General features: G+C 41.0%; 2 protein-coding genes across 2 annotated transcripts; one reads left to right on the plus strand and one right to left on the minus strand.

The window, feature by feature from the left end:
* The first annotated feature begins 4400 nt into the window (after positions 1-4400).
* On the plus strand, positions 4401-10135 carry cdkn1d (cyclin-dependent kinase inhibitor 1D). Its single transcript, XM_083935145.1, has 3 exons — positions 4401-4567; positions 6640-7127; positions 7232-10135. Exons 2-3 carry the CDS (start codon positions 6644-6646, stop codon positions 7288-7290), a joined length of 543 nt encoding a protein of 180 aa, XP_083791271.1. The 5' UTR covers positions 4401-4567; positions 6640-6643; the 3' UTR covers positions 7291-10135.
* Positions 10136-10602: 467 nt separating this feature from the next.
* Positions 10603-19499, minus strand: slc37a3 (solute carrier family 37 member 3). Its single transcript, XM_083935639.1, has 13 exons — positions 19322-19499; positions 17877-17991; positions 17697-17789; positions 17506-17589; positions 16547-16692; positions 16031-16127; positions 15864-15948; positions 15234-15442; positions 14989-15130; positions 14053-14154; positions 13582-13781; positions 13174-13239; positions 10603-12491 (listed from the first exon to the last, which is right to left on the minus strand). The coding sequence occupies exons 1-13, from the start codon at positions 19396-19398 to the stop codon at positions 12399-12401; spliced, it is 1509 nt and encodes a 502-aa protein (XP_083791765.1). The 5' UTR covers positions 19399-19499; the 3' UTR covers positions 10603-12398.
* Between the last annotated feature and the right edge of the window lie 2577 nt (positions 19500-22076).

The following is a 22076-nucleotide window of genomic DNA, read 5'->3' on the forward strand; positions in this document are numbered from 1 at the left end:
TTGATGTCTTTAAAGGTCCAACATTATGCTCATTTTCAGGTTCAACCTTGTATTTTGGGTGTCTGATTATACCTGTATTCACCCTCTGTCTTGCACTTTCTACCTATATATCACACACAACTGTACGGAAGTCCTGACATCTTATTTAAAGGCACCGTTTCTGAATACAGGCTGTGCCTTCCTCTGTGGATTGAGTATTTTGATACTTTAGGTGTATTTCTATAGCACCTTGACCTGCTTTATAATAAAACAGATATGGAAATCTCACTTTTTAAAAATGTATTGGACCTTTAAAGGCACCGTACTTAACAGTCAGAACATTAATTTAGCAGAAAACGAGCGCTACGTGTCCAACTACTCCCTTTAATAGGACACCATTAAAGTCTCTGGATATATCAGTTATTTACCTACTCTGTAAAGTGTCCTGAGATAACTTTTGTTATGATTTGGCACTATAAATAAAATTGAATTGAACTGAATCAAATTGAAGTGACTTCATAATGATTACATCTGAATCGTTCCATAAGGCTTTGCTATAGTTGTATTATTCCCTCTCTTGTGATAAATGTCCTTCAATAAACTTACATACATTTGTAAAAGACTGCCTGCCTGCCTGTAGGACGTATGTAAGGTCAGCTTCTTAATGGCTTCTCTGTTGTGTCCTTTGTTTGTTATACGACCTGGTGAATCAGTAACATTTGAATGAATAGAGTTGAATTGATTTTTTTTCTCATGGCACAAGACCCACCGTGACAGTTCCCTAGCACATCGTCTTCTGACCCAAGTCACATTGTACTGTGTGACTGTTGTTTTACTAACAAGCAAATGTATTCAAAGGGCACTGACCGAGGAAGGGCAGACAATGGACTTAATGACTGTAACCCACTGTAACACAGCACAGGATTAAGCATGGGAAGGAAGGGGGGCACACCAAAACACACACAGAGCTGTAGACAACAAGAAAGGGATTAGGAATGTAATGTCGAACAAGAAGCTGACTGTAAATACAGGTCAGAGAGCTGACAAAACAGTGAGGGATCATGCCGCTAAGGCCTCATTGTCTGCTGCTGATTTCTCAGATATGACCGTGTATAAAGCCCACTTGACACACAGATTAGTAGGGAATTAGGGAACTGGGGCACAACCCTAATTGACTATTATGTATCACGGTGGGAGCAACCTAAAATAACTCAGCATGTAAGAAAACAATAAGAGATTGTGCTGAAGATATTTGGTGTCAACGGAGGTGCAGTTTGTCCAGCAACTTTAATCACATCTTTTTTTAATTTATTAGGGACTGTACGGAAATTATTAGGGGGATCAAAAAAGGGAATGATTACGTATTTTTTTTCTTTGTTGAACATCAAAATAGTCATGTAAGTATTGTGTGTGCAGAATAGACCAAAAAAGTGCATTAAAGGCCCTGACACAGCAAGCTGACAGTCGGACGTCGGTGAGCGTCTGTTGCCCTACTTTTTGCAGTGTCTCCCATAGCTAGCATTAGTTGGCTCTATTCAGTGAGCGCTAACTCGCGTACCAATGCCTGCTGGTATGGAGAGTTATTTCCTCTCACAAAGGCGCAGAACGTAGCTAGATGGCCGCTCGCTGTCGTCTTTGTCGTATGCTCAGTGCAACTATTTGCCCAGGACCCAGGCAACGTGAGGTGATGCAAAAGTCATCGCCACAACAGGACAACAATTGAGTAGCTGTATCAGGGCTTTATTTCCCACTTTATTTCCCAAATTACAGTAACTGATCCACGTAATAATTCAGAACAGATATACTACAATGTGTGAACTCGGGCTGTGTAAATTGTTTTGTCTTTGACTGTGGGAAAGGCGCCTTTAGCCTGGTTCATGCAGTGGCTGCTGGGGAGGAATTGTTTTGGGAACTTTGGAGATAGTTACTTGTGTTTTCTAAATATATCACCATGACAACAGGTACTGTTCAACTGCATGTTAAATTACTTAATTCACTTTTTATGGTTTTGCCAATTGCCAATTCCACCGATAATGTACGATTTGGGATCTGAAAATCTGCAGAAATTATGATGGGAAGTGTTGCGATGTTGTTGCAGAGTGACAGGGTGATGGATGGAGACCGCTGTCCGTTTCCCATTTCCTACCGACACTCTACCACGATTGTGCCCCTAACCTTCGCCGAGTTTGTTATAGTTACCATGACGACAAAGCTCCACAAACCTTAGCAATGAAGTAATTTCAAACCATGATGTGTACCTAAACCTAACAGTCGTTTTTGTGCCTTGACCTAAATCACAGAGTTGTCACATCATGAAAATTCATTCATTTTTCCAACCGTGGTTTGTAATGGTTTTGGAAGGCACAAACCAATGACGTCATCCTGCTGACCGGGCGTCAGATCAGTGGACTTGATATATTATTTGCGCTTTGCTTTGCCCCCTTCCTCTGTCATTTTCACACGGTCCCTTACCATTCAGAAAATAAGTAAATCAAGTCTATGATTAAGTTTAACTTTTATAAAACTCTTCATCACATTTGGATGCATGTAGGGGAATTGTTTTGTTTTCTTTGAGCCCTGTGCTCAACTGCCTTGAACTTTTGATAAGCCGATAAAGTGAAAATAGCTTTTTCCGACCAAGAAACATTCCATAGTGTCATAATTACTTCTCTGTCAGGCACACAAACAATGACCGCTCCACGATCGGATGGCTGCTACCTGCTTTGACACTATTTAAGCAGAGCATCACATTAAGCACTTGCAGAGACGTGGGACCTGCATTTACAGTGTCGGGGCACGGAAAACATTACACATATGAGGTAGTCCAGACAGTGACTAATGTGTAATAATAGCAAGTGAGTGTGTGTAAAACCTGGAATAACCCTTCTAAGTGAGGGGCGTTGGCGGGCTAGCAGGCCTCTCAAATGACTTCTGTGTCACTGGAAAGCTATGCAACAATAAAGCCGCCTGTGTAATGTAACAGAGAGGCTAAGTGGTAATAAGAAAGGGGATATTTCTCAATTACAACAGAAAGGAAGAATCTACAGTTATTTCATAATAGTTCAGGAATGAAAGAAAGGTGTGGTAATAGGTGTAGGAAGGGTCGTGGTAAGCGGAAAATGATGATGTAAGAAGAAAAGACGATTGAGCAGTCATTCAAGAAAAAGAAATAAAGATGCAAAGGCGTTTGTAGAAAAAGTGTAACGCAAGACAGAGAGGAGAAATGACAATGTCATACTCCACTGGGGATTAAAGAGATTCATATTCTGCTTTTTCACATGAAAAAAATGTCCAAGAGTTATTCAGTTTATTATTAAAGTTAAAAAAAAAAAAAAGAATATATTAACATAGGCTATTTAAGAGGCCGGGACTGGGGAATGTGTGGAATTTTGTTCTTTATAATGACTTGAACAATTGAAGCGTTGCACATGAAGCTCTATTCAGTTTAACACCAGGGTACATTCAAAAAAGAAAACCGTAGAGAAGTCATCAAACGTGTGCGGGTGTGGATTTTAAGTATATGGCTATTGCCAGAATTATACTGTTACAGTCAAATAAGAGACATTATCTTGTGCCTTCAAAAATCAGAATGGTCTTTGAGCAGTGAAAACTAACTGTTTTTTTTTTTATACCACTTCACTTGATTCTGATTTATCATTACAAAGGCATGAATCAATGAAGAGGTCAAGAAGTCAGGCACTATTTTTTCTTTACATATAAAGAGAGCATAGCAGCGTTTCCTCGTACGTTTCTTCCATAAGCAACCACATTCACATGACCGTGGCATTGAGCTTTCCCCACCCTATAGACTACAGTAAGTATCCAAACGGGGAGGTGGTTAACCTAGAGAAGTCAAAAAGGAGCTGTTTTCCCCCCGTGCTCACGTTGCATTTCAACGTGACTTGAGGAGGTGGGCAGGGTGCCAAAAGAAATGTGATGCAAGCACAACACGAGAATGTATGTCACATTTAAGGGAGAGGGGAAAGGCCGCCATTGCCAAGTTATTTGACCTACTTCTATTCCCGCTCAAAAAGAAGTGGGACACAGGGTGGAACGGAGTGTAACGGAGTGCAGGAGGAGCAACGGAATTGGAGCAGGACAACTCAGACTGAACCAAGGGGGTTTTAGTATGATGGTTACAGGGTAAGAAACTTTACAATTAACACCTTCACAGCCTAAAATAAGAATGAAGTTACATTAATTGCAATTATATGACATGTTTTCGGTCGTTATGCATTTAGATATTTAGTCTGCGTACTTTCGCAGCGCTCTAGTTCGTGGTGCGTTTAATTGTCGCAAAGGCGTGGGACGTTTACCTCTTGGCTGCGCTCCAGCGACAATGACTGTTTTGATGGAGACCACGTGACGCGGACTCCTCTAGTGGGACGGGCCCCGCTGTCTTTTCAGTCCATTACAAACAAGTCGCAGATAAGAGGACAAGAACGACCCTCCCGTGGGTAGTACCAACCGAAACCTTTTCAACGTGACACTTGTCTCCGCGAGGCTGTCAGGAACACCTTTGCGGTCGAGACGCACGACTCAACTCAACTTCGAGTACTTACTTTACTTTGAGATATTGACGCTGATGGTAAGAAGGAAATCTATATTTTTGTCCTGTCTTGACGTTTATTTTTTATCATCATTATATTATTTGTTCTTGTTTGGCTTCATTTTAGGTTTGGTGTGGATACATACACTAATTTGAATGCAGATTTAGTAGTTTTCCACCGCTTTGCCACGCATTTAAAAGCACCATTGTCAGTGTAAAATGTCCATTAATAGTATTTGATTGTCGTTCGTAGCATTCATATTGTTATTATGTGGCTGTTGTGTGTGAAATACGAGTGTTACAAGTGCCTCCATGCGGGTTGTTTGTGTCGCATCTCATTGACCCACATCCGCAGTGACTGTAGCTGCGTCACCAAGTTTTTCCTCCGCACTTTGCAGCGCCTTTGAAGTCGTAATTCGCAAATTTGCAGAGATGCACGGTGCATTTTTTTTAACTGCAGTCATTTTCGAAGAGTTTGGGTCACATCTTGAGAGTTGTGTCGGTGTTTTTCTGCAAGTGGGGACGCCGAGCAGTAACCCGATCTGCATGCCGCGCCCACGTCCATTTTCGACGCAAACAACTTTCACTCGGGAGTGCAGCCGTGTCGGTGAAAGAAAAACACTAAAGGCTTGTTTGAATGTGTCGCAAGCAGTAGTTTAAGGGGGTTATGCGAGTACACCGACATGGTACAATTAGAGGCTATTTGACTGGTGAAAGTGCTCTTCGTGGCTTTATCCTGAAGGTGTCAAACACTTGCCCCTCTGGGCTGTTTTGCAAGTCTTCAAGGCTGATCTTGGGCTGATGTGATTGCACGTTACACTCTACACACACACTAATCACACTAATCACGCAACCACAATGAATGCTTTAAATATATATATTAACAATATTTAGTGTCTAGTCATTGCTACTTGTGTAGAATTCCCCTAACTAGAGGTTAGGGCAGTGCTGGATTAACCCACTATGGGGCCCCCTTTTAGTTTTAGTCCACAAGTTACTTTGTGATAAATTGATTACATTCAATTTAATGAGGTGCAGGCATGTTAACAGTATAAACTTAAAGGTATTGTTACAATGACAAAGGGCATCAGGATCAAAAGATAAAACAGGAGCCATGTTAGGACCCATATCAATGTACTTAATATTGTCTGTTATGTCAACAAACAAATTTGCAGTCCGTTCTGTTAACCACAAACCAGTTGAAATAGTGGCGGGGAAACCGAGGGCCTGTGACCTACTTTACAGAGTTGGTAAGCCTGCCCCTTTCTGGGGGTATGTGGTCTCTGAGAGAAAAAAACAAATGCAAATAATGTAGATATGGCTAAACTGACAGACATTTGTCATTGAATTAACTCACTAAAAACAGTACATTTTGCAACATTTGCAACATTTAAGATTGGGAAAATATAACTCTTTAGACCTTATATAGTATAGTATTATATCAGCAGAAGAGCCATATGTCTCTCAGCCCATCCCAGAAAACCCATATCGTCTTTTTACTGCCTATGCACAGCTGATAAAGCACTGAGGCTCTGTAAGTACAGTCAGCAAAGGATCATCCATGTAGAACAATATCTCACTCTGTATAGAGAGTATAGAGATAGGATGGGTGGTGATACAATAGAAAAGAAGCACGGTAGAATGTGTAAAAATCTCCGAATTCAACAGTATTCCTCTAATTAAATGTGGCGCGTAGCAGCTGGGAGATGTGAAAAAACATTCCATACCACAAGTAGCCCACATGGAGTTTTTCTCTGTGTGACCTGCCGACCTTCCCTGTCGACCTTTGACTGGCAGACACCGGAGCAGGTGGAGGATCAGGTTCACTATGACACGGCAGGGCAGTGAATTTTGTTGGAGATTAATTTGGTGTTGGTTCAGTTACCTGCTGCCGCAGTAATTACTCAGCGGGTTAGGGCACACATGTATTTGATCACATAAAACACAAAGAGGGCACATAACTGCTGGTGTGTAGGGGGGTTTTGGGCACTTAATAGCTTGTATGTCTGCAAGTTATTTATGCCAGTAAAAGCCCAGATCGCACCTCAATGAAACCCTGCAGGCCTAACCTCTGACCTTCCTCTCACATCTTATGTTTGTTTCTCCGACAGGGACATGGCCATGGCTTTTTCATCAACATCATCACCAACACCAGGATCAGCTACATCATCTAACCCAGAGCTCTCAAGCATGGGGGGCATTGAGGCCTTGAAATTGAAGGTGGGGCCAGTGCGGAGGAACCTCTTCGGGCCCGTGGACCACCAGCAGCTGCAGCAAGATTTCCAGCGGCTGCTCTGCATGAACGTGGAGGTGGCCAACAAGCGCTGGAACTTTGATTTTCAGAGTGAAATTCCAGGAGAGGCCGCCAGCATAGAGTGGGAGGAACTCCAGTACCAGGAGGTGCCGGCGTTTTACCGCAGCTGCATGGTTCGGCAAGCGCCTCGTTTAGGGGCCAAAAGGCGGACATCGTCTTCGACAGGCGAGGGTTCCGCAGGGTCCAGCAGCTCGTCTGGGTCTGGGGATGAGTACCTGGAGGTTACCACAAAGGGGTGCTACCGGATCCACCGGCAAAGAAAACGCAGACAGGCTTCCATCACAGGTCAGTCCACCAAATATCTTCAATAGTTTAATAATACTTCATATTAGTTATGAGACAGTCTGGAGGTATTTTTTTTCTGACTTTGCATTTCTTTCACGCTCCAGATTTCTTCAAGGTGAAGAAGACGAAGCTTCTCCATTACAAAGCATCTTCTCGGCAATAGAAAAGCACAACTATAACCAGTGGAGGATCACTAAGTGGTCAACCTCCCTATACACGTCACTTCACGCTGATATGAATCATATCATATGTATATATGTAGCAATTTGTAACTGACTGTCCACAAGCTCATTCAGCATGGGCTTAAAACTCCTCTGACACCATATACCTTAAGTTTTCAGCACAAGGAAGCTAACATTTTCCTAGTTAAACAAGTTCAGACTGTAGGAACGGTTTTTTGTTGATAATTATAAATATTCTATATACTGTTTTCCTCATCTTTTGACTATACTGTGAAGTAATTTGATGAATGCACTCTTAATAACAGGCTCTAGTCTGAAGAGGTTAATTTTCTTCTGAACGGGCCTTTGGATCGTATTTGACCTCAGTCCTCGACCTTTTTTTCTCCCTCTCGCTAAAAGCCACAAGAGGTTTTGATAAGATGAGTTACTATTCCTGGCCTCGCACCACACTTTAGTTCCCCCACAGAGCTCCGATAGCACGAGTCAAGCCAGGGGTCAAAACCTCACCCAGGGCTCAAAATTTGGCAGCACGACTGTGATTAGCTCCAGGGCAAAGGTCAACGGTGGAGGTTCAGCAATGAGGTAATGCGGCTGTACCTGTTCAACAGTGGCTTCAATTCCTATTTGACTATTTATTATTCACGATGCTACATCGTCCAAAAAAAGATGAAAAAAGACTTAATATGTAAAATGAGGTAGATAAGGTGTTTGTGGAAACCTGTGCCAATACCCCCAAATTATGCTTTCAGTCATTATGGGTCACATACACACCACCGTTGACACCTAAAGGTATTGACCATTTACATTTAACATCATCACAACAAAAAAAATACACAAACTACAAATAATATTCCCCCTTTGCTTTGTTTTATTTAAATAATGTGGCTGTAAAAATTTTTTTTTTTTTTGGCAGACCAGAACATACCTTCTTAAATTGTATGTTCTGTCAGCTTCATGCTTGTAATAATGTAGCGTTTTCCACTCTTTCTTTTCTTTATCTGACGGTCACCTTGTAGGTGTTAAATCAGCCTCTTTTCTCCATGGAGGGAATGTAGCGTATTATCAGTGTTGCAGCTCAAAGGACTCCAAATTTTGGTTCCACTTTTGGTATTTTTTTTTTTAATATGAAGATTGGAGCTGCTTCACTCTTTCTGTCTCTGCTGTTCTGTAAATGTTTGTGTACATATGCATATAAGTGTTTGTGTATGGTGGTTTGGTGTTTATCCTGAGGTTTTTCACCAGTCGTGGCAGCTGAGGCAGTTGAACCAAAGAGAAATTGTTTGCCGTTAAATTGGAAACACATCAGTTATACAAGTGGCTCACTGTTTGAGTGATTCCATTGGGATGTGCCTACTTCTTTTTCCCTACCTACAGTCCGTTTAATTTGTACATGGATTAAAAGCCATAACCTGGATTAATCCACTCATACTACCTCATCAAGTGATTCAGTTTAACAAACAAGTTCAAGTTAAAGGCGAAAAAACAAAACCAATACAGGTCATGTTGTTTGCGTCCACGGGCGAAAGAGAGACGGAGAGACAAACAGAGCGGGGTTGGGGTCTTATTATTTTGTTGTGGTTAAAGCTGTCGAGGTTCAGCGCTCAGTGTTGAGTTTCACATCAGGTAAAAGAGTCAGTGTGTCAGAGCAGGGCCCCAGCTTCTAGCAGAGGAAACTCGGGTCCCTAGGGGGAGGGGGACTCACTTTCCTCCCCCATAAATAGACAGAGCAGAAGAATAGAGGTGGGGCTAGGAAAAGGGACACTTTAATAAGGGAACCTTCACTAGAACATGTCTCAGACCCCCTCCGGATCAAAGGAGTTCTCCAGCCGGACAAGTGGGCAGTCTTTCAGAGACGCTTTTGTCTGCCCCCTCTTAAGTCTCTCAGTGTCTCTTTCATGAACCAACCGCCCCAGTCTGCGAAAAATCCGCATGAAAGCAGTTGTTCACAATCATGTTAGTCTGTCAAGGCTCAACAAGGCGATAATTCACAGATCTAAAAATAGCAAACATGGCTATCTGAAATTGTTTTAAATTTTCAGGGTTGTTTTTTCAACTTGTATGTGTGCGTGTGTGTATGTGTGAGAGAGAGAGAGAGAATGTTTGTGTGCACCTATCTTTTCATACAAAACTTTCAAAGACTATATTAACTTATTTTGAGTTTATATCTTTTTTGTGTAGGGAAATAATTATAAATGTCCCTATATTTCTTGGTATAACTAATTGTGTTATTTCCGAAACTATATCTTTGCACTACTTTAAACATTGTTGACAAGATAACTATTTTTTTTATGTTAATCTTTAAAAAAACAACATAAAAATCAAAAATTGAGGCACAGATAAGGAATTTCTTGACATGTACAATTTACTGATGGAATTTATTTTTTTTTTTTCCTCCAATCCGACTTGTCACTCTCGATAGTTGCTAACATTTGTTCGTTGTTTTTTGTTGAAAAAAAAAATGAATCAACGAAAACTAAAATGATAAATGTCAAGATTGATCTGTTAGTGTCTCACTGTGCCCAGGCAAACTTCGCTTTCCTAAATTTCCTGTCGCAGCTAAATCAAAGTGTAGCTTTGTTTAGTTATAACTTTGTATATGCATGAATGTATGGTAGTTTGTAATTTTATTACAATATAATGCTGGTTTATTTACCCTTGCAACATGTAAGAAGTGCATTTGTATGGGATCAGAATCATATCTGTTTTGATAACTAAAGAGAATATATTGCTGGGTTGTTGGTTCACTGTTGCCTTTCATGTTGTTGATTTCATGTAGCGTGCTGAAAATAATAAAATGAATGAATGAGATTGATATAAACTACAAAATACTGGTCTGAACTCATTTCATTCTGTTGAGTATTATGTGCCTGGACGTACATTAGGAGAAACACTACTAGCACCCCCTGGTGGTTTTAAAGTAGCACTGCACACAGTTAATCACACGGCGATAATGTTTCTCCATGAAATTTAGAAGCAAGAATATAAATTCAGAAAGGAAACAAGTGAGAAGATCACTTAAAAAATGGATCTCAATATCTTATCTGAAATATTCTGTAAATAACGTTTGGGATTGAATTTTTTTGACATAATCTTGGAACAAATTTGCACTTTTCACAATTTTTTTACACTTGCAAATTTTAAGAGTAATAGATTGGTTAGATAAAAAAATGACTATGAATAACTAAAGACCATTTCACAGTTGATTCCAAATGTGTCCCAGTTTATTTCCTGTTGCAGTGAAAGTTAAGGAGACAGTCTGTTGCCTAGCAATGGAATTCCATGGGAAAAAAAAGTATGTTTAAAAAATATATAAATATCATTTGACTTCTTAATATTACATATACAGTTATTATTCTTTACTATGGAGACTTCTGTAAATAACAGTAATATTGTGATAAATTGTATGAATGAATCTGAAAACTTTACAGGACTCCCTGGCCGACCCCTTCGGTAGATAACTCACAGTTACAAAAAAGTAATTTGTATTTATTTAAAATGAAAATGTGCATTTACATCAGTTGAAACTTAAAAAGTGCACATAAATAAAAAATAAAACAAAAATACACCACAGATAGTGTTACACATACATTTCAATTTACATTCTATTACACTTGTCAAGTTGAGACACTCATTTTCAGCTCCTGTGCTCTTGGTTGAGCATAAGGAACACGTCTCACACCAGAGATGATGATGCAAAGAGGCACTGATGTCACACCCGGATGTTAAAAGCACTTTAAATGATCTACATGCAACAGTGCAAACTACCTGCTGTGTCTATTGGCCACAGTAGCTGGGAAAAATAAATAAAATTTAAAAAAAAATCACAAATTATACTTTTTTTTTAGGGCTGGTTAGCCATAACTGTCTTATATATAAGTGACAACCCACCCAAACATTATCTAGCATATGGCTGGTGGTGTGTGATAATTTCCCCACCCTGATCATGTGTGTTTCACCTTCACTGGCCTTCAAAACATAATCACAAATCTGATTAGACACAGATCTGCAGTCAAATTCGCCAAACAAACGTGCAAATGTGCAGCCTCGGCGACAAAACCCGTCTCTTCTGCAATGTCAGCAAGCAGAAAGCAGCACTTTAATGTGCATTACGCATGCTAAACTGTAAACTAAACGTGTAAGACAATGGATTTTCCTAATTGTGTTTCTGTCAGTGAGTGAGTGTGTGTGTGTGAGTGTGTGTGTTTATGTGAGGGGTGTTCACAGCGATAGCTTGTAACTTAAGACCCTCAAACGTGGAAAAAGGAATAAGCACATATCAATGAGTGACGGACGTATACAGAATCAGGGGAACCAGTCCCCGTATATAGAATAGTCTCTAACCCTGATTACACAAAACTGTACACAAGAAATCAATCAAGTGGCTGCGCGGTGACAGTTTCCCAAATCCCAGCTAAGATCGGAGCGATTTTTTCTACTATACTTGTACTACAGTGCAATAATCATTATTTTGACCAAAAACAACTAAAATATCATACATATCTACAAGAGCTGACAATACATTTCTACATTACAATTATTATTCACATTCTTTAGGAAATCCTGAAACCCAAATTGTTTCTTGAGGGCCTGGTCTTTAAGTTAAGAACTCCTGATTTAAAAAAAGGTCAATCCTCATTCAAGCCCATCTACATTTTAAAAATGCCCACTTAAATCCTGAAATATATACACTAGTACATTCTGTGATAGCTCTGCAAGGCCTTTATTTACAGACTGGACAGCTAGGTCCATTTAAAAGCCTCTTTCAAAATCAGGCACTTCCTCGTATTCACATCAAAAGAAGGTTGCAATTACATTTTTAGGCCTTAAGTGAGTTGATAAGACTTCAGCGTTGTGCTCAAAGAGTCTTGGCTCACATGGGTGTTCATAGACAAACACTGACCATTGTGGGAGTTAAACTGGTAGCTCTCTAACTCCGGATCACCTTCACCATCGTGGCTGTGAGTAACGGCACTCCGCAAATCTTTCCGACTCCCGAAAATTCCCCTAAAATAGGAGATGTTTGTGCGCAGCGCTTCTGTGCTGTCACTGACAAGAGTAGGAATGTTATGGCTGGCAGATGTTGGTGCATTCACAGCTGGCGACGCAGCGCTCGTCTGTCTCTCCACATGGCAAGCACCTCTTTGATGAGCAAAGGAGTGATGAACACAATGCTGCCCGCTGTCTGTGGCATAAAAAACCCGACAAGAAACAAAGTTATACAAGGGTTTTGTTAATGTAATGTTAAACAATTACATGCTGTGGGTAAGAACACACTGATATTTCCACCAGTGAACAAACAAGTGACCATAAAAAGGAAGATCGTTAAAAAAGTCAAGCTATGTTATCAGATGGAAATTTTATTTGACTTTAAACCCATAAAACCACATAAATATGTACAAAGATAAATATACTTACATAATTGGCAATTAAAAAGTCTAATGAATGCGTGTACTGTAAAAACAAACACCTGATATTTCCGTGACATTTTGACTTGTAGCAGGAAAATCACAGGTGTTACTAATGACATTAACAGTGACTCAGTTGGTTAACAGCACTCATTATATACACCTGTGCTTTCTCCCCTGTGACAAGTCAAAATGTCTTCAGTTAAAAAGGCTTATTGTGATTTCAGGAAACCATTTTCTAGGGGTGACCTCTACTAATACGATCGATGAGTTGATTCAATTGACAGATCTTAAAACTGAGTTTCGCCACAAAGAATCATACAAAAGCTCCACTGTAAATCTGCCAGAGATGTGCTCCTAACGTCTTTGGAAATACGTCGTTTAACATGAAAAAAATGACCGACTGACTAAAGAAATCTTAGTTGACAAGGACCAAAACGGTCGAGCCCTACGTCTTACCATGACGACGAAGAAGTAGAACACATATGTCCACCCCAGCTTGCTCTCGATCAGGGACACCAGGTACTAGAGGACGACAGAGATATCAAGTCAAATGAAGTGTATTAAGAAAATGCCAATGCAAAGCTGGACTCGCATTACCGGTGTTACTGTCTCAACTACTCAAAGCACTGCGGTGTTCTCCTAATTCAGAAAATGCAACTTCTTCATAATGCAATGATGTCAGTTTTAAAAACAGGATTACATAACTGAGCCAATGATGCACGCTAATCGATATTCCTTTCAGTATATTGGCTGTTTTGACGCAAATTGAGCTGCCATGACAAACTTTTATGTCCTGTTCTCTGTCATATAATAGTGTCTTTATCTGTTTTTATGTATAGAGAATAGAGTGTTTATTTTTGTCACCTGTCCCCCAGCAGCTCCTATACTTCCAGTTCCGTCCACTATGCCGGTTACAGTTGCCAAAGCCTCCTGACTGCCCCTCAGTGCCTCCTGTCTCCCCAGGTCAGCAGAAATGGCGGAGCTGATCATATTAGATGGGCCGCCGATGAAGAAGCCAGTGGTGGCCAACAGTGCGGCGTTTATCACCTGGTCATTAGGTGAGCCTGAGAAGGATGATGAGATGGGGAGAAGGAGGGAGGGAGGGAGGGAGAGGGAGAGGGAGAGAGAGAGAGAGGGAGAGAGAGAGAGAGAGTGAAAGAGAGAGAGAGAGAGAGAGAGAGAGAGAGAGAGAGAGAGAGAGAGAGAGAGAGAGAGAGTGAAAGAGAGAGAGAGAGAGAGAGAACTGTGACATTATGGCTGATACTACAGTGATATCAATGTTTTACCGTATTATGAAATTTTGATTGTTGCAGATTGCTAATACTCTATACTCACGGCTGTATCCCACCAGGGCTCCCATCGCCAGCACCAGGCTCATGGCCAACACTGGGGATCTTTTTCCCATATAGTCAGAAATCAAACCCTGAACTGTCCCTCCTGATACAAATAAACGAAAGGACACAATGAGAAAAAGACAGTTAACATCCAAACTCTGAGAACGTTTATGTATAAAGTAGACAGAGGAGCGATGTCTTATTTTACACTGAAAATGTAGTTGACCAGTACAATTATGAATAAGGCTAGCAAACACTGTAATACAGTATACTAGCTTCTGTGACTGCTAGACCAGTAGGACACCTTCCTGGATCAGAGACTATAACCTATATATAAACCCAATATACTTAACGGTCCCATATAATGCTCATTTTCGAGTTAATAATTGTATGTAGGGTTTCTACGAGAACATAATTGCATGGTTTATTGTTAAAAAAACTTTTTTTTCCTCAGACGCTCTTTCTGAATATAACTGTATTTACCCTCTGTGTGAAACCCCCCTCCTAAAGAAAGCCAGTCTGCTCTGATTAGTCACCGTTTCCGTGTCTTCCAAATCTGTGCTCTCTACTCTCTGCACCGCCACTGCAGCCAGGGAACGGCTACAACAGCACTTTCTACTAATATATAGTATAGTTGTGACATCCCAATGGTACAGAAGTCCTGACAGCTTATTTAAAGGCACAGATTCTGAATACAGGCTGTGTTTTGATACTTTTACAGTATGTTTATAGCACCTTGACCTGCTTTATAATAATACAAAAAATACACGCATAATACATTCCAAACAAATTTGTTACATTAAATGCACAAAACAATCTAATTTATTTTTCACATATAAAGAAATCTATATATTCTGTACCATTGTCCCTTGAACATTTTTTTCAATGAGCCTAAATAAAGGATCAAAGAAAAAGCATAAATTTGCCTGCCACTCACCGAGGATTCCTCCAACATCATACCACACAGAGAGGCGGTCGGCCTCTGCCTCCTTCCAGCCGTAGTTGTTGCTCAGATAGAAAGGAAGCCAGAAGAAGAAGGAGTAGTTGACCAGCTTCAGACACGCATAAGCCAGGGAATACTGCAGTACAAAGAGACATAGAGTCAACATGTATTTAATTTCTGTTTGTTTAAAAGCCCTTTGTAAATGAATGTGTTTTGACTTGTTGGAGCCGTGGACTCACAGGTAGCACTCCAGGCAGACAGAAAGCCTGGCAGAAGCCAATGGCGCGAGGAGTCTCAACCAGCGGTTCGTCCGGCTGCTGAACTGACTGGTATCGTCTGCCGTACACCTCCGCCTCCAACTCATCCTCCTCGTCGCTCATCAAAGGCCTGTGGCTGTCTGTGTCCGTCTCCACCGGACTCAGTCCAGTCTCTGACTCCGAGCTCAAACCTGACGCACACAAACACACGTTCAGGCATAGATATCAATTTATGCAATTAAACTATTTCAGGCAGAGTTTAAGTTCAAAATGGCTTCCGTGGGAATGAGGTCAATTTAAAGTGAACATAGAGTTAGGTTGTTCTGTTGAAAAACCTCACACACACAAGTACACACACACACACACACACACACACACACACACACACACACACACACACACACACACACACACACACACACACACACACACACACACACACACACACACACACACACACACACACACACACACACACACACACACACACACACACACACACACACACACACACACACACACACACACACACACACACACACACACACACACACACACACACACACACACACGAAAACACGTTTTTTCTAACATGTTTCTTGCAGTCCTTACCGACTTCTTTTGGGGAGGTAAGTAGGCCGAAGAACACCACCACTCCACCGGCAAACTGCACCACTGAGGTCACCAGGAAGGCATACTGCAACATAAGGTACACCACCTTAGCATTTAGTTGCTGAGACAATTATAGTAAAGATCATCAATAAATGTGTTTTTCTTACCTCATATCCATACTTGAGCACGCTAGAAGCCAAAAAGGCCCCCAGGATGTTGCCTACAGAGGCACAAGCACTCCACAGACCAAACACAAAGCCACGTCTGGAAGGCAACATCAGAAAAGTTCAATTGGAAAAAAGTTTTAAAATATGGATTTCGTTTTTTTTTTAAGTCACAGTTTTGAAGTGCCTCCTGTTACATTTTCAGACAGAGAATACTTTAAAACTTAAACCTTTCTAGAAAACACAACTTCACAGACAGGGCAATAAATTGCTATTTTTATAGTCAGCAAATTATGTTGCCACCGAGGAAAACGGAGTCTAAATGGCATCTATGTTTCAGCAGCAGTACTGGTGAATGGATGTCATTGTGTGGGTGTGAGCGGGTACGTTTCCGTGCGTGGGTGTGTATCATAAAGCTCCACTTGACAATATTTCTAAGCGGGATAGATGTTGCAGTTGTAATACTCGAAGCGATGTTAAGATAAACACAGCGTTTGTAAACAGAGAAATGTCACGCACCCCGTCTTGCCGAACCAGTTGCCCATGACGGCCACCACGCAGGGCCAGACGGCTGACTGCAGCAGGCCGTTCAGCACCCACAGGCCACAGTACAGATAGATGTTGTAGATGTGGAGCCATTCGGTGAGAGTGCCAAACACAAACTCCTGCAAATACACAGTTACAGTTGTATTACTAAATATTATATGTGTACAGTATATTGGAAACAAATGTGAGATAGATTTTTTTGAAGAGGGGTTGTATGAGGTACTTGTCCATAGTCAGTGTATCACCTACAGTAGGAGGACAGGCACGAAAGCTAAGCAATGTACTGCTGAACGTATTTAGCTAGCTAAAAAAATCAGGTTAAGTGTACGCTATATTTAGATTATTTTCACCATGCCAGACACCCCTGTTTAAGTTTACGTGGAAGAGAACAATATCAATTCTATGCCCTTATGAAAGCCACCTGACTCAAGTAATTTGACCTCACAGAACAAGGGAGTTCCTAGTCTACTACTGCCTTGACTGGTTTGTTGCTGCTACTTTTGTGTTTTAAAGGGTTAGGAACTAACAAAACTAACACACAAACAAATAAACAAACTGACAGAGGTAGTGGTAGACCAGCAACTCCTGTGTTCTGCGAGGTAAACCACGTTTTTGTCAATGGAGTGTGGTGGCTTTGACGAGAGCATTACAAAATTTCAGTTTAAGGTGGCTAAAGTATGTTTAGCAGCTGCCAACCACCTGAGCAGGCCAATGTTTAGCTTGTGCCCGTCCTCCTGCCTAGTTCTTAACTGGGGGAGTGATGACCGCCATTTACTGTCGGAAGACTAAGAATAAGTTACTCATACCACCCATGTTAAAACAACAACCAAACTATCCCTTAGATATTCAATTCAGAAATTGTACATTAATGGCATGCGACATTTACAACAAGGCTTACATAGCCAGACAAACACAAAATACTGTCTACTCACCACTGCAGCAGAGCCACACAGGCCGAAGCAGAGCACATAGCGCAGGTTCACCCTGTCCCCAATCACACCGCTGAGATACAGACCCTGTGTGGACAGGAACAACACAAAGTGACACAAATGACAGAATAAGTTTTCTGTGGCGGACGTCGCTCATCTCAGAAACTCGTTGAACACAGAAATTCACTACTCACCACCGCATATGAGAACAGGAAGATGGAGTCCAGAGCTCCCAGAAACAGAGTGGCCTGCTTTTTATCTGCAAACAGATGATTGTCCTCCCATGTCTGGGACAATCAGAGGAAACAGTTAATTATATGCTGTTTATCTTCACCAAGGGGTTAAACGTTATGGACTGTCATGCAGCTCGGTACCTCGCTGGGAGAGAAAGCTGGTGCGCTGCCATTCTGGACGGATGGTGTCCACTGTGCTGAGATGCTGACTTTCACATTGCTGAATGTCTTCCTGGACGCATGTAGCAACACATAACTGGAAGGACAAAAAATATTTTACTCAGCAAGTTAAGGCCATGGGGATTTAGAGATTTGTCTAAACCATCCATTTTAGTTCATACTTGAGCTGGAGGGGATGCTGTCTGACGTTCCTGCCTGTTATAGGGAAGGTTTTCGTTGCCACCGTACTCTACCGGGGAATTGTTGGGTCTATGTAAATCATAAATAAGTCATAGTGTGGTCTTTACCTACTCTGTAAAGTGTCCTGAGATAACTTTTGTTATGATTTGGCACTGTAAATAAAATTGAATTGAATAATTCTTGTTCTGTTCAACATCCATGTAAATGTTTTTTGTTGTTTTAAGGCATTCATTTACATAATTATGCCATAATATACTTCATTACCTACCTGGACTATTAATAGTCCTTTAAAAGGTCTTGTTAGTTGTCACATAAGGGGCGCAGAAGGTTAAATTCCAAAGCTGTAACAACAGTTCACTGGAACACTGGAATGCAACATCTTTATTTGAGAAACAGGAAATGAGCAAAATCAAACTCAAGCCCAAAATTTCTGCTGAACAGCAGTTTTCACTGTGTGCTGCAGACGGCACAGGAGTGTTTTGACATGTGATACCACATCTACTGTAATCAAAGATGAACAGCACTGACTGAAATAACATATGGCCTGAAACTAACTGGGTGGCCATAAATATGATTTATATCCTGCTGTGTTTAACAGTGATATACATTCTCCATTTACAGGAGTTTGATAGAAAAGCTAGTTATCTTAGCTCTGTAAACCTTTTTTTAATTTGCACTTCAGCCCGGGGAATGATCACAACTCTACAGAAGTCCTGGCGGCTCGTTTGAAGGCACAGTTATACAGGCTGTGTGTATTTCTCTGTGGGTTGAGGGTTTTGATACTTTCACAGTATTTATATTGCACCTCACCCTGCTTTATAATAAAAAAAAAGACATAGGAAATCTCACTTTTTAGAGTGTGGGGCCTTTAAGACTTTTTAAATCAATGTAGTAACCCTGTCTATTGGAAATCAGTACTTACTGTCCATGTTATCTTGTCCTCGTCAGACCTGGGTTAACCTTACCCTGTAAACCTTTTACCTAAATTTAAAGCACACACCCATTCATGGCGTGTTTCTGCACACTTGATATCCTTTTATTCAACACCACTTTTTTCTTGTGGTTCGTTCTTGTGGCTCAGTGGGCTATAAATGGCTAGTTAAGAGAATAAAACACAGAAGCCGTACAAAGTCAAAGACAGGTGACTTGTCGAGCTCATTGGGGTTCCAGTATGTCTGAGGCCATGAGGACTGATATCACAGGGTCATCTAGAATCTAACATTTACCTAAAAAAGGTGAGGAGGAAGGCAACCAGATGGTGATGAGTGTACTGTGACAGGTAGCCACAGCACGAGGGAGGCATCACAGGGGCGGCCGGACGGAGGCGGAGGAGGAGGAGGAGTAGGAGGAGATGGAGGAGAAAGAGGAGGAGTAGGTCTTCAGGGGAAACAACAACGAGACAGGGAGGGGATTCAGCTATAGTGTCCCACTATGCCAGATGGGACACGCAAAACACTAGAGGAACAACAAAGAAAAGAAGGAATCGGGAAGCAATGTTAAAATGTTTAACTGTACAAAGTTTATTATAGACCTTTTCAACAGAATTCCATTGCTAGTGAACAACCTTGCAACTTCCTGTCAGCTGATGTCATTCACATTCACTGCAACAGGAATCGAACACATTTAGAATGTTTATGTTGACAATTCTGAAAAGGTCTATAGGACAACAGCTTATAAAAAATACAAATAGCAGAAACATAGTGCCCTTGGATGACTAAGTGAGAACAACAATATTGTTTGTGTACGGGAGAAAATTAAAGGCAGTGACCAGATACATAGAAACCAACGTTAGTCCACCTTTGGCCTTGACAACAACTAACACACATCCCAGCTTTAAAGCTCACCGCACAGTGTTTCATGCGAGTTTAAGTGTGCAGTGTTTGAGTTTGTCAAAGTTTGTGGTGACCATGTGACGAATATTATTGTACCTGGTTTTGTCCTGGACTTCAGGTACGTAGAAAGTATCCATCCTTTTGGGGTAAAAGTATGAACAGATGAATCTGGTGTAAATGCAGGGGTGTGCCCCGGCACCCACAGGTATCAATGGGCCCAGTGTGACTGCCCCTGAAACCATTACACCTCCCCCACCAGCCTGTTCAGCTGGAACCACGCATCGCCTCATGCTGTTTACACAGCGCTCCACCTCTTTCAGCACGGATATGATTCTGATACTTTAACTTGTATGTGCGGATAATGAGTACTGATCCAATACCCGTGCTGTCTTTGCCCCCCAAATTTAAAAGCTAATTAGACTTATGTTTTTGAAAGGTAAACATAAGACCAGAAATTGCTGTTGTACAAAAGAACGGCACAGTGACTGAGTGAATGTAAGCGAAACCAAGGAAAACTGATTTTTTAAATGAAACTGACAAAGAAACTGAATTTAATGTGGACCATTTATGGCTTTATTTGGCTTTCGTTTCATTGTTGAGAACGATTCATCAAGAAAGTCAATGAGACAACTTTCATTTCCTTTATCCATGATTTCATAACCAGCTGATGAGTTCCCCCATGAAATCCTGGCCATTATTTATTCTTCTGGTGTGGTAAAGAGTAGAGTGCTTATGTGTAGAAAAGGTAAATCCACTGCAGTGGGACAGAGCCTGCACTGAAAATGTTACTGAAGCATGTATAATCCGAATAAATGTACTCAACACAGAAAAAACATCCGTGTGACTGTTTTTATCCTCCATTAATTGATTGTTTAGTTTGTAAAAAATCTGAAAAACAGTGAGAAATGCCGTCACAAAAAAGTTATAATACAAATAATTACAAATCCTTGAAAATTACAAAAGCAGCAAATCCTCACTTTTGAAGCTGGAACACGACATCTTTTTTTATGAATAACGACTTAAACGATTATTAATACAATTAATGATTAACAGTTGCCAATTCATTTACTGTCGATCCCTTAATTGTTTCAGCTGCACTTGAACATACTGTTGGGTAGTTTCCTTTATAAGAACACATCATATTTTACAAGCTCTTTGTATTTTGTGTCTGCAAAAAGCTTAATGTTCAAAGAAACTAGTAACAAAAGCTGTCAAATAAATGTGGTAGGCAAAAAGGTACAATATGTCCCTCCTATGTAGAGGAAGGACTTCAAATGTGTACTTAACTGCAGTATCTAGTTAGTTACCTGCCAACACTCCCTCTCATTCAATATTTACCATTCTTTTTGCAAACACAACCTCTTATTAGCTAAAGTAGGCCCTTAGTGTACAATGCTCACCTGCAAAGTACTTGTTACAGGACAAAAGTCATGAAGTAAATGGGGTTTATAGGCTTGTGTTTGGTATCTGGTGACAATTTTGATTGCATATAGCATATGCAGCTACTGGCAGGTGGGTCTGTTACACTGTACACTCAGCAAAGCGACACAAAAAGGGAAAATGAAAGCAGGACGCCCTGACCTGTTCAAAGGACGTCATCAATTCTCGACAGATTACAGAACAAACGGGCTCTAGTTTGTCTCCTGTAAATCACTGACTTTTATAGCTTTTGTGTTAAAGAAATGATTTAGCTTGCAGCTCACGTCATTCTCAATACCTCCATGCACATTCAGTCGACTGAATTAATTTACGGCGACATTTTCTTGTCCTCTTTTAGAGGTAGCATTTGTCATTTCTTCTCCTACGGGACGGTTAGTGTCCATCTCAGTGTGACAACAAGGCACACAACGGTAGCTCGTTACAGTTGGTGACAGCAGCTTCTCTCCACATCCGCCACTTCAAACTAAAGTCCACGAACAAAACAGTAACAGTTTCCAGCTCTTAATAAACCACACACAACACAAAGCATTTCTTTTACCTGTCTGCTGTTGTAATTGTCGTTAGCCGGCTCGTCCTCCTCGGTGTGGCAACTGTCTGTGTTTACTGGCGGACTCCTGTGTCACGGATGCGGCTGCGCGCAGAGCAACAGCGGCGAACTGCTGCCGCCAGCAGGACAGGAGGAGAATTACAGGCACACGGAGAAGGCGAC

Source organism: Echiichthys vipera, assembly GCF_963691815.1.
Source record: "Echiichthys vipera genome assembly, chromosome: 20".
In the NCBI taxonomy this organism is placed as follows: domain Eukaryota; kingdom Metazoa; phylum Chordata; class Actinopteri; order Perciformes; family Trachinidae; genus Echiichthys; species Echiichthys vipera.